Source organism: Leucoraja erinacea, unplaced genomic scaffold (genome assembly GCF_028641065.1).
Source record: "Leucoraja erinacea ecotype New England unplaced genomic scaffold, Leri_hhj_1 Leri_369S, whole genome shotgun sequence".
Lineage (NCBI taxonomy): Eukaryota > Metazoa > Chordata > Chondrichthyes > Rajiformes > Rajidae > Leucoraja > Leucoraja erinaceus.
Genome location: NW_026576270.1, coordinates 15,139 through 27,500, shown reverse-complemented (window position 1 = coordinate 27,500; position 12,362 = coordinate 15,139). Strand labels below are relative to the sequence as shown.

General features: G+C 54.9%; 2 protein-coding genes across 2 annotated transcripts in view; both read left to right on the top strand.

Annotated features, from left to right (window-relative positions):
* Positions 1 to 6,997, top strand: part of LOC129693617 (dentin matrix acidic phosphoprotein 1-like) — a 35,603-nt gene extending 28,606 nt beyond the window's left edge. The window contains exons 2-4 of the mRNA XM_055630408.1: positions 4,888 to 5,065; positions 5,098 to 5,749; positions 6,877 to 6,997. Of these exons, the coding sequence (XP_055486383.1) occupies positions 4,888 to 5,065; positions 5,098 to 5,749; positions 6,877 to 6,997 (951 nt within the window). The remainder of the gene's footprint in view (positions 1 to 4,887; positions 5,066 to 5,097; positions 5,750 to 6,876) is intronic.
* Positions 6,998 to 10,815: 3,818 nt separating this feature from the next.
* LOC129693616 (acid-sensing ion channel 4-A-like) lies at positions 10,816 to 12,026 on the top strand. The gene has a single exon (XM_055630407.1). It carries the CDS (start codon positions 11,430 to 11,432, stop codon positions 12,024 to 12,026), a length of 597 nt encoding a protein of 198 aa, XP_055486382.1. The 5' UTR covers positions 10,816 to 11,429.
* The last annotated feature ends 336 nt before the right edge of the window (positions 12,027 to 12,362 follow it).

The window sequence follows — 12,362 nt, the reverse complement described above, 5'->3', positions numbered from 1 at the left end:
GCAGTGGGGTGCAGGGGCAGGTGTAACCCTGGGGTCAGTGGGGTGGGGGGGCTCCCTGTTCTCTACACGCGTGTGAATCTGTGTCGGTCGGTCGGGCAGATTGACGTCAGACATCACCAACATGCTGCCGGCTCCCACAGCTGATCCCGTCCTGACTGAAACTCATTAACGTCAAACCATTAATGACAGTGATGGATGGTGTGGGTGTGGGGGGGGAGAGAAGGCATCGCCCCGGACCATCATTAACCTGCTGTAGCCCATACTCCAGTACGGGGGGGGGGGGGGGGGGTGTATATAACGGACCGGTCAGTGCTGGAGTGAGACGTAATCATGTATTGTCTTTCCGCTGACTGGTTAGCACGCAACAGAAGCTTTTCACTGTGCCTCGGTACACGGGGTAGTAAACTGGACCGAGCAAGAACACGCACACGCAAATGCGCGTCTTCACATGCACACGCACACGCACACACGAGCACGCAAACACGTAACGCACACCTGCACACACGGCACGCACACGCGTGGAGCTAGAGTGAGGTTTATTTTACTTGTTGACACACGGGTAGAACACGCACGTGGACACGGACACACGTGCGCACGGACACAGGAGTGCACGCATGTGCACACGGAGACCCACAGACAGGCCGTGCCCAGGTGGGGTGTGTGTAAGGTGTGTATAATGTTTGTGTAAAGTGTAAGGTATGTGTGGGGCGTGTGTGGGGCGTGTGTGGGGCGTGTGCAAGGCGTGCATCAGGCGTGCTTTAGCCGGAGTGACGGGCGTGTGTGTTGCGTGTGTTGCGGGGAGCGATGGATCCCAGGAGAACAATTATCACAGTAAACGCTCCTCAATAATTAATCTGCAATCTGTGTGTTGTTATTGGCAGAGCTCAAGTGAACACAATTGATGCAGAGTTTGCTGCTCATCCCCACATAGCCCACACGCTACCCACACGCTGCCCACACACTGCCCACACGCTACCCACACGCTGCCCACACGCTACCCACACGCTGCCCACACACTGCCCACACGCTGCCCACACGCTGCCCACACACTGCCCACACGCAGCCCACACGCTGCCCACACACTGCCCACACGCTGCCCACACACTGCCCACACTGCCCCCACACGCTGCCCACACGCTGCCCACACGCTGCCCACACACTGCCCACACGCTGCCCCCACGCTACCCACACACTGCCCACACGCTGCCCACGCTGCCCACAACACTGCCCACAGACTGCCCATACAATTACTGTACCCTACAAGGAACTGCAGACTGCACGGTTTAGGGTGCATAAAGACTGAGATGGGCTGTGAGTGTCCAACTGCTGAGCAGCACTGGGACACTGCCCGCATCTTTGGAGAACTGATGGATAGGTGACGTTTCAAGTTGGAATATCACCTATCCATGTTCTCCACAGATGCTGCCTGACCCGCTGAGTTACTCCAGCACTCTGTGAAACGTCACCTATCCATGTTCCCCACAGATGCTGCCTGACCCGCTGAGTTACTCCAGCACTCTGTGTCTATCTTCACCCGCCAGCCAGCTTCACGATTCCATCGAGAGACTGTTTAAGAAGGAACTGCAGATGCTGGAAAATCGAAGGTAGACGAAAAAGTGCTGGAGAAACTCAGGCGGGTGCAGCAGCTCGAATCTCCTTGAAACGTCTGGAGCGAAGGAAAATAGGTAACGTTTCACCATGGGCCCGAAACCCTTCCCGGATGTTTATCGACCCTGTGAAAGTGGTTGCCTATTTCCTTCACGCGGTTTTCATCCCCACAGATGCTTGCCTATTTTCCTTCACTCCAGCATTAATGAAACTGCTATCCATGCCTCCACTGAGTGCCTGACCCACTGAGTTACTCCAGCACTCTGTGAAACGTCACCTATCCATGTTCTCCACAGATGCTGCCTGACCCGCTGAGTTACTCCAGCACTCTGTGAAACGTCACCTATCCATGTTCTCCACAGATGCTGCCTGACCCACCCGCTGCATCTTGTGTGTGACGTGCACAGCCTATGGTTGTAGGACAACTTGTTCTATTTGATGTTATTTGATTGTGCACAGCAGGTTAATTGCATTCAGCGGACCATGTGAAGGTTGCAATCTCCCACCCTCCTGACCCGCTGAGTTACTCAAGCACTGTGTGTGTGTGTGTGTGTGTGTGTGTCTGGGTGTGATTGGTGCTGAGTGAGTGAGGGGGATGAGAGCTGTCTCGTTGCTATTCCGTGCTGACAAGGATAATTAAAAGCCTGGCCGCGGGCAGTGGACGAGTTAAGTCCTTGTGAAGATGTCGTCCTGTGATCAGCTTCATCGAAGGTTGCTGCAGCGTTTCAACACTGGCCGCAGGGAGCGTGAAATGGGATCAATCAGTCGTAGCTCCAGGGAGGTTTGAAGTCAACGCATCCTTCTGCCAGTCCACAACCTTCCCCTCTGTGACCCCCACCCCCCACCCAACAACCCCCCAGTAACTCAGCGGGTCAGGCAGCGTCTGTGGAGAACATGGATAGTGACTCAGAGTGTGGAGTAACTCAGCGGGTCAGGCAGCATCTGTGGAGAACATGGATAGGTGACGTTTCACAGAGTGCTGGAGTAACTCAGCGGGTCAGGCAGCATCTGTGGAGAACACGGATAGGTGACGTTTCACAGAGTGCTGGAGTAACATAGAAACATAGAAACATAGAAATTAGGTGCAGGAGTAGGCCATTTGGCCCTTCGAGCCTGCACCGCCAGTCAATATGATCATGGCTGATCATCCAACTCAGTATCCCGTACCTGCCTTCTCTCCATACCCCCTGATCCCCTTAGCCACAAGGGCCACATCTAACTCCCTCTTAAATATAGCCAATGAACTGGCCTCAACTACCCTCTGTGGCAGAGAGTTCCAGAGATTCACCGCTCTCTGCGTGAAAAAAGTTCTTCTCATCTCGGTTTTAAAGGATTTCCCCCTTATCCTTAAGCATCTGTGGGGAACATGGATAGGTGACGTTTCACAGAGTGCTGGAGTAACTCAGCGGGTCAGGCAGCATCTGTGGAGAACATGGATAGGTGACGTTTCACAGAGTGCTGGAGTAACTCAGCGGGTCAGGCAGCATCTGTGGAGAACATGGATAGGTGGGGAGTGGATCCAGGGAAAAGTTACCCCTCAGATTCCTGTTAAATCTTTCCCCCTTCACCTTGAACCTGTGTCCTCTGGTCCTCGATTCCCCTACTCTGGGCAAGAGACTCTGTGCGTCTACCCGATCTATTCCTCTCATGATTTTATACACCTCTATAAGATCTCCCCTCATCCTCCTGCGCTCCATGGAATAGAGACCCAGCCTACTCAACCTCTCCCTGTAGCTCACACCCTCTAGTCCTGGCAACATCCTCGTGAATCTCATGATGACGCCGTTGGTCAGAGGGTCTGGGCAGAATTAGACCATTCGGCCCATCAAGTCTACTCCGCCATTCAATCATGGCTGATCTATCTCTCCCTCCTAACCCCATTCTCCGGCCTTCTCCCCATAACCCCTGACACCCGCACTAATCAACAATCTATCTATCTCTGCCTTAAATATATCCACTGACTTGTGGCCTCCACAGCCGTCTGTGGCAAAGAATCCCACAGATTCACCACCCTCTGGCTAACTGTAACGAGGCTGTTGTGGCTAGCATGGATGGGGTGGGCTGAAGGGCCTGTGTCGGAGCGGTACTTTGACCCCAGTCTGGGAACTGTCACATTATCCAGCGATCAGTGATGAGGACAAATCATGGCTCACTCACTCCCCACCCCCCCACACACACACCCCCACACACACACCCCCACACACACACCCCCACACACACACCCCCACACACACACCCCCACACACACCCACCCCCACACACACACACACACCCCCCCACACACACCCCCCCACACACCCCCCCACACACACACCCCCACACACACACACACCCACACACACACACACACACACACACCCACACACACACACACCCACACACACACCCCCACACACACACCCCCACACACACACCCCCCCACACACACCCCCCACACACACACCCCACACACACACCCCCACACACACACCCCCACACCCCCACACACACCCCCACACACACACCCCCACACACACACACCCCCACACACACCCCCGACACACACCCCCCCACCCTGTCCCCCCCCCCACACACACACACCCCCCCCACCCTTCTCACCCCCCACCCTCACACCCCCTCTCCCCCCGACCCCTCTGTGGAACTGATGCGCTACAATGCTGAGAACTATATTCTGCACTCTGTATTTTCCCCTTTGCTCTACCTATTGGACTAGAGTTTGACTGGATTGTACTTATGTCCAGTATTATCTGGTGTGTTTGGGTCGCTGCAGAACAAAGCTGTTCCCTGTACCTCGTTACACATGGCTGTCATTTACCTGAAGGTGATGGAGCGGGAGAGAGAGAGAGAGACAACGCACACAGCGGGTAGAGCTGCTGCCTCACAGCGCCAGAGACCCGGGTTCGATCCCGACTACGGCCGCTGTCTGTGCGGAGTTTGCACGTTCTCCCCATGACCTGCGTGGGTTTTCTCCGGGCGCTCCGGTTTCCTCCCACACTCCAAAGACGTGCGGGTTTGCAGGTTAATTGTCTTGGGTGTAAATGTAAATTGTCCCCAGTGTGTGTGTAGGGTAGTGTTAGTGTGCGGGGATCGCTGGTCGGCACGGACTCGGTGGGCCGAAGGGCCTGTTTCCGCGCTGTATCTCTAAACTAAACTAAACTAAACACAGGGGAAGGGAGTGTAAACATGGGCTGGGGTTAGAGGCAGGAGTATAAATTATACAAGAGCTACAGTGGCAGTGAAGCAGTGAGATGAGAAATCCCATCCTCACTCTTGATTGAGCGGCTGGGCAGTGACACAGAGGCACTGGGCAGCGACACAGAGGCACCGGGCAGCGACACAGAGGCACCGGGCAGTGACACAGAGGCACCGGGCAGTGACACAGAGGCACCGGGCAGTGACACAGAGGCACTGGGCAGTGACACAGAGGCACTGGGCAGTGACACAGAGGCACTGGGCAGTGACACAGAGGCACTGGGCAGTGACACACAGAGGCACCGGGCAGGGACACAGAGGCACTGGGCAGCGACACAGAGGCACCGGGCAGTGACACAGAGGCACCGGGCAGTGACACAGAGGCACCGGGCAGTGACACAGAGGCACTGGGCAGTGACACAGAGGCACTGGGCAGTGACACAGAGGCACTGGGCAGTGACACAGAGGCACTGGGCAGTGACACAGAGGCACCGGGCAGGGACACAGAGGCACTGGGCAGTGACACAGAGGCACCGGGCAGTGACACAGAGGCACCGGGCAGTGACACAGAGGCACTGGGCAGTGACACAGAGACACTGGGCAGTGACACAGAGGCACCGGGCAGTGACACAGAGGCGCCGGGCAGTGACACAGAGGCGCTGGGCAGTGACACAGAGACGCTGGGCAGTGACACAGAGACGCTGGGCAGTGACACAGAGACGCTGGGCAGTGACACAGAGGCGCTGGGCAGTGACACAGAGGCGCTGGGCAGTGACACAGAGGCGCTGGGCAGTGACACAGAGACACTGGGCAGTGACACAGAGGCACCGGGCAGTGACACAGAGGCGCTGGGCAGTGACACAGAGGCACTGGGCAGTGACACAGAGATACTGGGCAGTGACACAGAGGCACTGAGTGTAGGAGACGGCCAGAGGAACATAGACAACAGGTGCAGGAGTAGAGGCCATTTGGCCCTTCAAGCTAGCACCGCCATTCAATGTGATCATGGCTGATCATCCCCAATCAGTACGCCGTTCCTGCCTTCTCTCCATATCCCCTGATTCCGTTAGCCCTAAGAACTAAATCTAACTCTCTTGAAAACATCCAGTGAATCGGCCTCCACTGCCGTCTGTGGCAGAGAATTCCACAGATTCACAACTCACTGGTAATTCCTCTCTGGGGCACCTGTGCCCCCCCCCCCCCCCCCGAGTGGTATTACAGCTCTTTGGACCGCGAGCTCTTGGCCCTTTACTTGGCTGTCCGGCATTCCCGGCCTTCACCGCCCACAAACCCCTCACAGTTGTCCGACCCCTGGTCATCACGCCAACAACAGCATCTGGCTGTTACACCTGTTGTGCCTGTCACACCTGTTACACATGTTACACATGTTACACCTGTTACACCTGTTACACCTGTCACACCTGTTACACCTGTTACACCTGTTACACATGTTACACCTGTTACACATGTTACACATGTTACACCTGTTACATGTTACATGTTACACCTGTTACACCTGTTACACATGTTACACCTGTTACACCTGTTACACCTGTTACACATGTTACACCTGTTACACCTGTTACACCTGTTACACCTGTTACACCTGTTACACCTGTTACACATGTTACACCTGTTACACCTGTACACCTGTTACACCTGTTACACATGTTACACATGTTACACATGTTACACCTGTTACACCTGTTACACCTGTTACACCTGTTACACCTGTTACACATGTTGTGTCTGTTACACCTGTTACACATGTTACACATGTTACACATGTTACACATGTTACACATGTTACACCTGTCACACCTGTTACACATGTTACACATGTTACACATGTTACACCTGTCACACCTGTTACACCTGTCACACCTGTTACACCTGTTACACATGTTACACATGTTGTGTCTGTTACACCTGTTACACCTGTTACACCTGTTACACCTGTTACACCTGTTACACATGTTGCACCTGTTACACATGTTACACATGTTGTGTCTGTTACACCTGTTACACCTGTTACACATGTTGTGTCTGTTACACCTGTTACACCTGTTACACCAGGAGCTTTGATCGTTTATTACTGACCATGTCCGTGTGTAGTTCGAACGCTGTTTCACTAATAAAGAACGTTTCCCTCTACCTGTCCGGTCTTGCTACACGGGGCCGTTTCAAACTGAGGTGAGAAAAATACTTCTTCACCCAGAGAGTTGTGAGTCTGTGGAATTCAAGTTGTGAGGGCAGTGGAGGCCAAGTCACTGGATGGATTTAAGAGAGAGTTAGATAGAGCTCAGTCAAGGGAAGTCTGAATCAGTCTGAAGAAGGGTCTCGGCCCGAAACATCGCGTATTTCCTTCGCTCCATAGATGCTGCTGCACCCGCTGAGTTACTCCAGCAATTTTGAATCAAGGGGATATGGGGAGAAGGCAGGAACGGGGAACTGATTGTGTATGATCAGCCGTGATCACATTGAATGGCGGTGCTGGCTGGAAGGGCCGAATGGCCTCCTCCTGCACCTATTGTCTAAATACTCTAAATAAATAGTCTAAAACTAAATGATTCAAAGCTAAACCAACCACCACTGTATGTGAGACAGACATCCTTAAACATCGATGTCACAATCCCAGATGGAGGGTGACCTCCGCCCCCAGCGGTCCCGTAAACCCCCAGGACAGCGCCTTGACCCACCCGGGTGTGGACGTGACCCTGGACAAGGGGCGGTCAGGCAGTCGGCTCGGGCAGAGCCCCCTTCCCCCTGGCGCTGTGACTCGTGGATGGCCAGCTTGGCCAGGCCCAGGAGCAACACGACCAGGACATCTCCAGCCCCCGACCCTCTCCCCTACGCACACGGTGTCCAAAGATGAGGATGGTGGGTGAGAAATGCAGCCAGAAGGTCAGGAGTCAATAGACAATAGACAATAGGTGCAGGAGTAGAGGCCATTCGGCCCTTCGAGCCAGCACTGCCATTCAATGTGATCATGGCTGATCATCCCCAATCAGTACCCCATTCCTGCCTTCTCCCAATATCCCCTGACTCCGCTATCTTTAAGAGCCCTATCTAGCTCTCTCTTGAAAGTATCCAGAGAACCGGCCTCCACCGTCCTCTGAGGCAGAGAATTCCACAGACTCACAACTCTCTGTGAGAAAAAGTGTTTCCTCGTCTCCGTTCTAAATGGCCGACCCCTTATTCTTAAACTGTGTGTGGCCCCTGATTCTGGACTCCCCCAACATCGGGGACATGTTTCCTGCCTCTAGCGTGTCCAAGCCCTTAACAATCTTATATGTTTCAATGAGATGCCCTCTCATCCTTCTAAACTCCAGAGTGTACAAGCCCAGCCGCTCCACATTCTCTCAGCGTATGACAGTCCCGCCATCCCGGGAATTAACCTGGTGAACCTACGCTGGGCTCCCTCAATAGCAAGAATGTCCTTCCTCAAATTAGGGGACCAAAACTGTACACAATACTCCAGGTGTGGTCTCACTAGGGCCCTGTACAACTGCAGAAGGACCTCTTTGCAACAGGGGCTGGTGTGGGAGGGAGCGATGTATTTACGAAACATCTTTACAGCCTCTTTAACCCAATCACACACACACGTAAATATACCATCAATTATTCAGCTGCATCAGTTATTGTACACAAACTAAACAATCAATAACTCTACCATAATCAATACAATCCCATCTGAAGAAGAGTCCCGACCTGAAACGTCACCCATCCCTTCTCTCCAGAGATGCTGCCGGTCCCGCTGAGTTACTCCAGCTTTTTGTGCATATCTTCGGTTTAAGCTGGCATCTGCAGTTCCTGCCTACACATTGGCTAGCATGGGTGCGTTGGGCTGAAGGGCCTGTTTCTGTGCCAGTGTGCGCAGCCTTGTAGATCCGTGCTGAGCTACCACTGAGGTTAGTGTCGTGCAGAGTTCAACAGCCTGACGGTTGCTGGCAAGAAGCTGCTGTTCAACCTGGAGGTCACGGTTTTCAGGCTCCTGTACCTTCTTCCCCGATGGTCACAGTGAGATGGGATCGTGGCCAGGGGTGGTGTGGGTCTCTGATGATGCTGGCTGCCTTATTGAGGCAGTGACTCCTGTAGATCCCGTCGATGGTGGGGGGGTCAGTACTGTGATGGACCTTCGATGGTGGGGGGGTCAGTACTGTGATGGGCCTTCGATGGTGGGGGGGTCAGTACTGTGATGGACCTTCGATGGTGGGGGGGTCAGTACTGTGATGGGGCGGGCAGTGTCCACCACTCACTGTAGTCTCCGTTGCTCTGGCCGTTTGAGTTGCTGACCCGGGCTGATGTGACTGGTCAGCGAGGCTCCACTGACCATCAACAGACCGAATGTCATTGATCCTCTGATGCAGTCGAGACGTTGATGGTCTTTCTTTGTGACTGCGTGTGTACAGGGTGAGTGTGTACAGGGAGAGGGGAGTGTGTAAGGGGGTGTATAAGGGCGAGTGTGTAAGGGGGCGAGTGTGTAATGGGAGCGGGAGTGAGTATAGGGTGTGTGTGCGAGGGTGAGTATGTAAGGGGGCAAATGTGTAAGGGGCGAGTGTAAGGGGAGAGGGAGAGTGTATAATGGGCGAGTATGCAAGGATACTCGCCCATTATGTGTGTAAGGGATGTGTGTGTAAGGTGGCGGGTGTAAGGGAGCAAGTGTGCAAGGGCGAGTGCGTACGGGAGTGAGTGTGTATTGGGCATGTGTGTACGGGGCAAGTATGTATGGGGTTAGTGTGTAAGGGGCAAGTGTGTAAGGGGGTGAGTGTGTAAGGGGCGAGTGTGTACGGGGTGAGTGTGTACGGGGTGAGTGTGTAAGGGGCGAGCATGTAAGGGGCAAGTGTGTGAGGGGCTAGTGTGTAGGGGGTGAGTGTGTAAGGGGCTGGTGTGTACGGGTGAGTGTGTAAGGGGCTAGTTTGTAAGGGCGAGTGTGTAAGGGGCTAGTGTGTATGGATGAGTGTGTGAGGGGCTAGTGTGTAAGGGCGAGTGTGTAAGGGGCTAGCGTGTAAGGGTGAGTGTGTAAGGGCTAGCGTGTACAGATGAGTGTGTAAGGGGTGAGTGTGTAGGGGGCTAGTGTGTATGGGTGAGTGTGTAAGGGGGCTAGTTTGTAAGGGCGAGTGTGTAAGGGGCTAGTGTGTATGGATGAGTGTGTGAGGGGCTAGTGTGTAAGGGCGAGTGTGTAAGGGGCTAGCGTGTAAGGGTGAGTGTGTAAGGGCCTAGTGTGTACAGATGAGTGTGTAAGGGGTGAGTGTGTAAGGGGCTAGTGTGTATGGGTGAGTGTGTAAGGGGCTAGTGTGCACAGGTGAGTGTGTAGGGTTAGTGTGTATGGGCGAGTGAGTAAGGTGCTAGTGTGTAAGGGGCTAGTGTGTAAGGGCGAGTGTGTAAGGGGCTAGTGTGTATGGGTGCGTGTGTGAGGGGCGAGGGTGTAAGGGCGAGTGTGTAAGGGGCTAGTGTGGGGCGAGTGTGTAGGGGCTAGTATGTAAGGGCGAGTTTGTAAGGGGCTAGTGTGTACGTGTGAGTGTGTAAGGGGCTAGTGTGTAAGGGAGAGTGTGTAAGGGGTTAGTGTGTATGGGCAAGTGTGTAAGGGACAAGTGTGTAAGGGTGAGTGTGTAAGGGACAAGTGTGTAAGGGTGAGTGTGTAAGGGGTTAGTGTGTAAGGGTGAGTGTGTAAGGGGGTAGTGTGTATGGGGCAAGTGTGTAAGGGGCAAGTGTGTAAGGGCGAGTGTGTAAGGGGTTAGTGTGTACGGGCGAGTGTGTATGGATGAGTGTGCAAGGGCGAGTGTGTAGGGTGAGTGTGTAAGGGGCGAGTGTGTAAGGGGCGAGTGTGTAAGGGGCTAGTGTGTACGGATGAGTGTGTATGGGCGAGTGTGTAAGGGGCGAGTGTGTAAGGCGAGTGTGTAAGGGCTAGTGTGTAAGGGGTGAGGGGCAGGCAGCAACAAGTGGGGGTCACCGCCAGCGTGATGCTGATGATGATGATGAAGTCTCTCATGAATTATGAAGCAGCCGCCAGTTGTATTCGCCCAGAGTAAAGGCAGCGTTTTATCCACCGGCTCCAGCGCTGACAGCTGTAACTGAGCTGATAGCGCAACGCAACTCCGACTGCTCCACCAGCCAGCCAGCCAGCCAGCCAGCGTGGTCTGTGTGTGTGTGTGTGTGTGTGTGTGTGTGTGGGTCTCCCTAACCCACACACTCTCTCTCTCTCCCTCTCACTCTCTCTCACTCTCACTCTCTCTCTCTCCACCCCTCCCGTCTCTCTCCCTCTCTCTCTCATCATTTCTCAATCTCTCTCCCCTCTCTTTCGCTCCGTCTCCTTCAGTCCCGCTCCCTTCTCTCCATCTCTCTCCCGCTCTCTTTCTTTCTTTCTCTCCTTCTCTCTCCCTCCGCGCGCTCTCTCTCCCTCCCTCTCTCCTTCCCTCTTTCCATCTCTTCTGCTTTCTCCCTCCCTCTCTCCCCATCTCTCTCTTGGTCTCTCGTTCTCTCAGGCTCTCTCCGTCCGTCTCTCCTACTCTCTCTCCCTCCCTCCTTTCTCTGCTGCTCCTCTCATCCCTCTCATCCCTCTCATCCCTCTCTCCCTCTCTCCCTCCCTCCCTCTCCCCCTCTCTGTAGTTGGTGTGGATCGGGAGGAGATGCCGCTGGAGATAGTTTGCAAGATTGCGTTCTCGGAGGAGGGTGAGCAGGGTGGGGAGGGGGTGGAATGTGAGAGAAGGAGTTTGTTGGACGAGAGCGTGCCGATGATGGCGGCCAACATGGGCAGCTTTGCCGACACCAGTTCCCTGCACGGTTTGCGGCACGTCTTTGTGCCCAGCGGTTGCGGTGTGAAGCCGGCACTCTGGGCTCTGGCCTGCCTCTGCTCGTTGCTGCTGGTGGTCTACCAGGTGGTCAGTTGCTCGCTGACCTACCTCCACTACCACCACCTCACCGCGCTGGACGCTGCTCCTCGCCACCACCTGCCGTTCCCCGCCGTCACCATCTGCAACATGAACCGGTTCCGGCACACCGCGCTGACCGATGCCGACATCTATCACCTGGCCAACATGACCGGACTCCCGCCCAAGAGCACCGACGCTCACCGTGCCGTCCAGCAGGGCTACCCCCCCCCAAACATGCTGGACATCTTCAACCGCACCGGCCACCAGATCGAGGACATGCTGAAAAACTGCAACTTCAGTGGGGCCCACTGCTCCGCCAGCAACTTCACCACGGTCAGTGCCCCTTTAAATTAACCCTTACCCACCCAAAACCCCCCAAAACCCCCCAAACCTCCTCAAACCTCCTCTCCCCCTCAACCTCTCCCCCTCAACCTCTCCCCCTCAACCTCTCCTCTCCCCCCTTTCCCCTCCTCTCCCCCCTCGCCTCCCCCCTCTCTCCCCCTCTCTCCCACGGGGTAATGGTCAAGAAGGGGAGCGGAGGAGAGGATGGAGGAGAGGAGAGGGGAGGGGAGGGGATGGGAGGGGAGGAGAGGTAGGGGGGGGAGGGGAGGGAGGAGAGGGGAGGGGAGGGGAGGCGGAGTAGAGGAGAGGAGAGGAGAGGAGGGGAGAGGAGAGGGAGGAAAGAGGGGA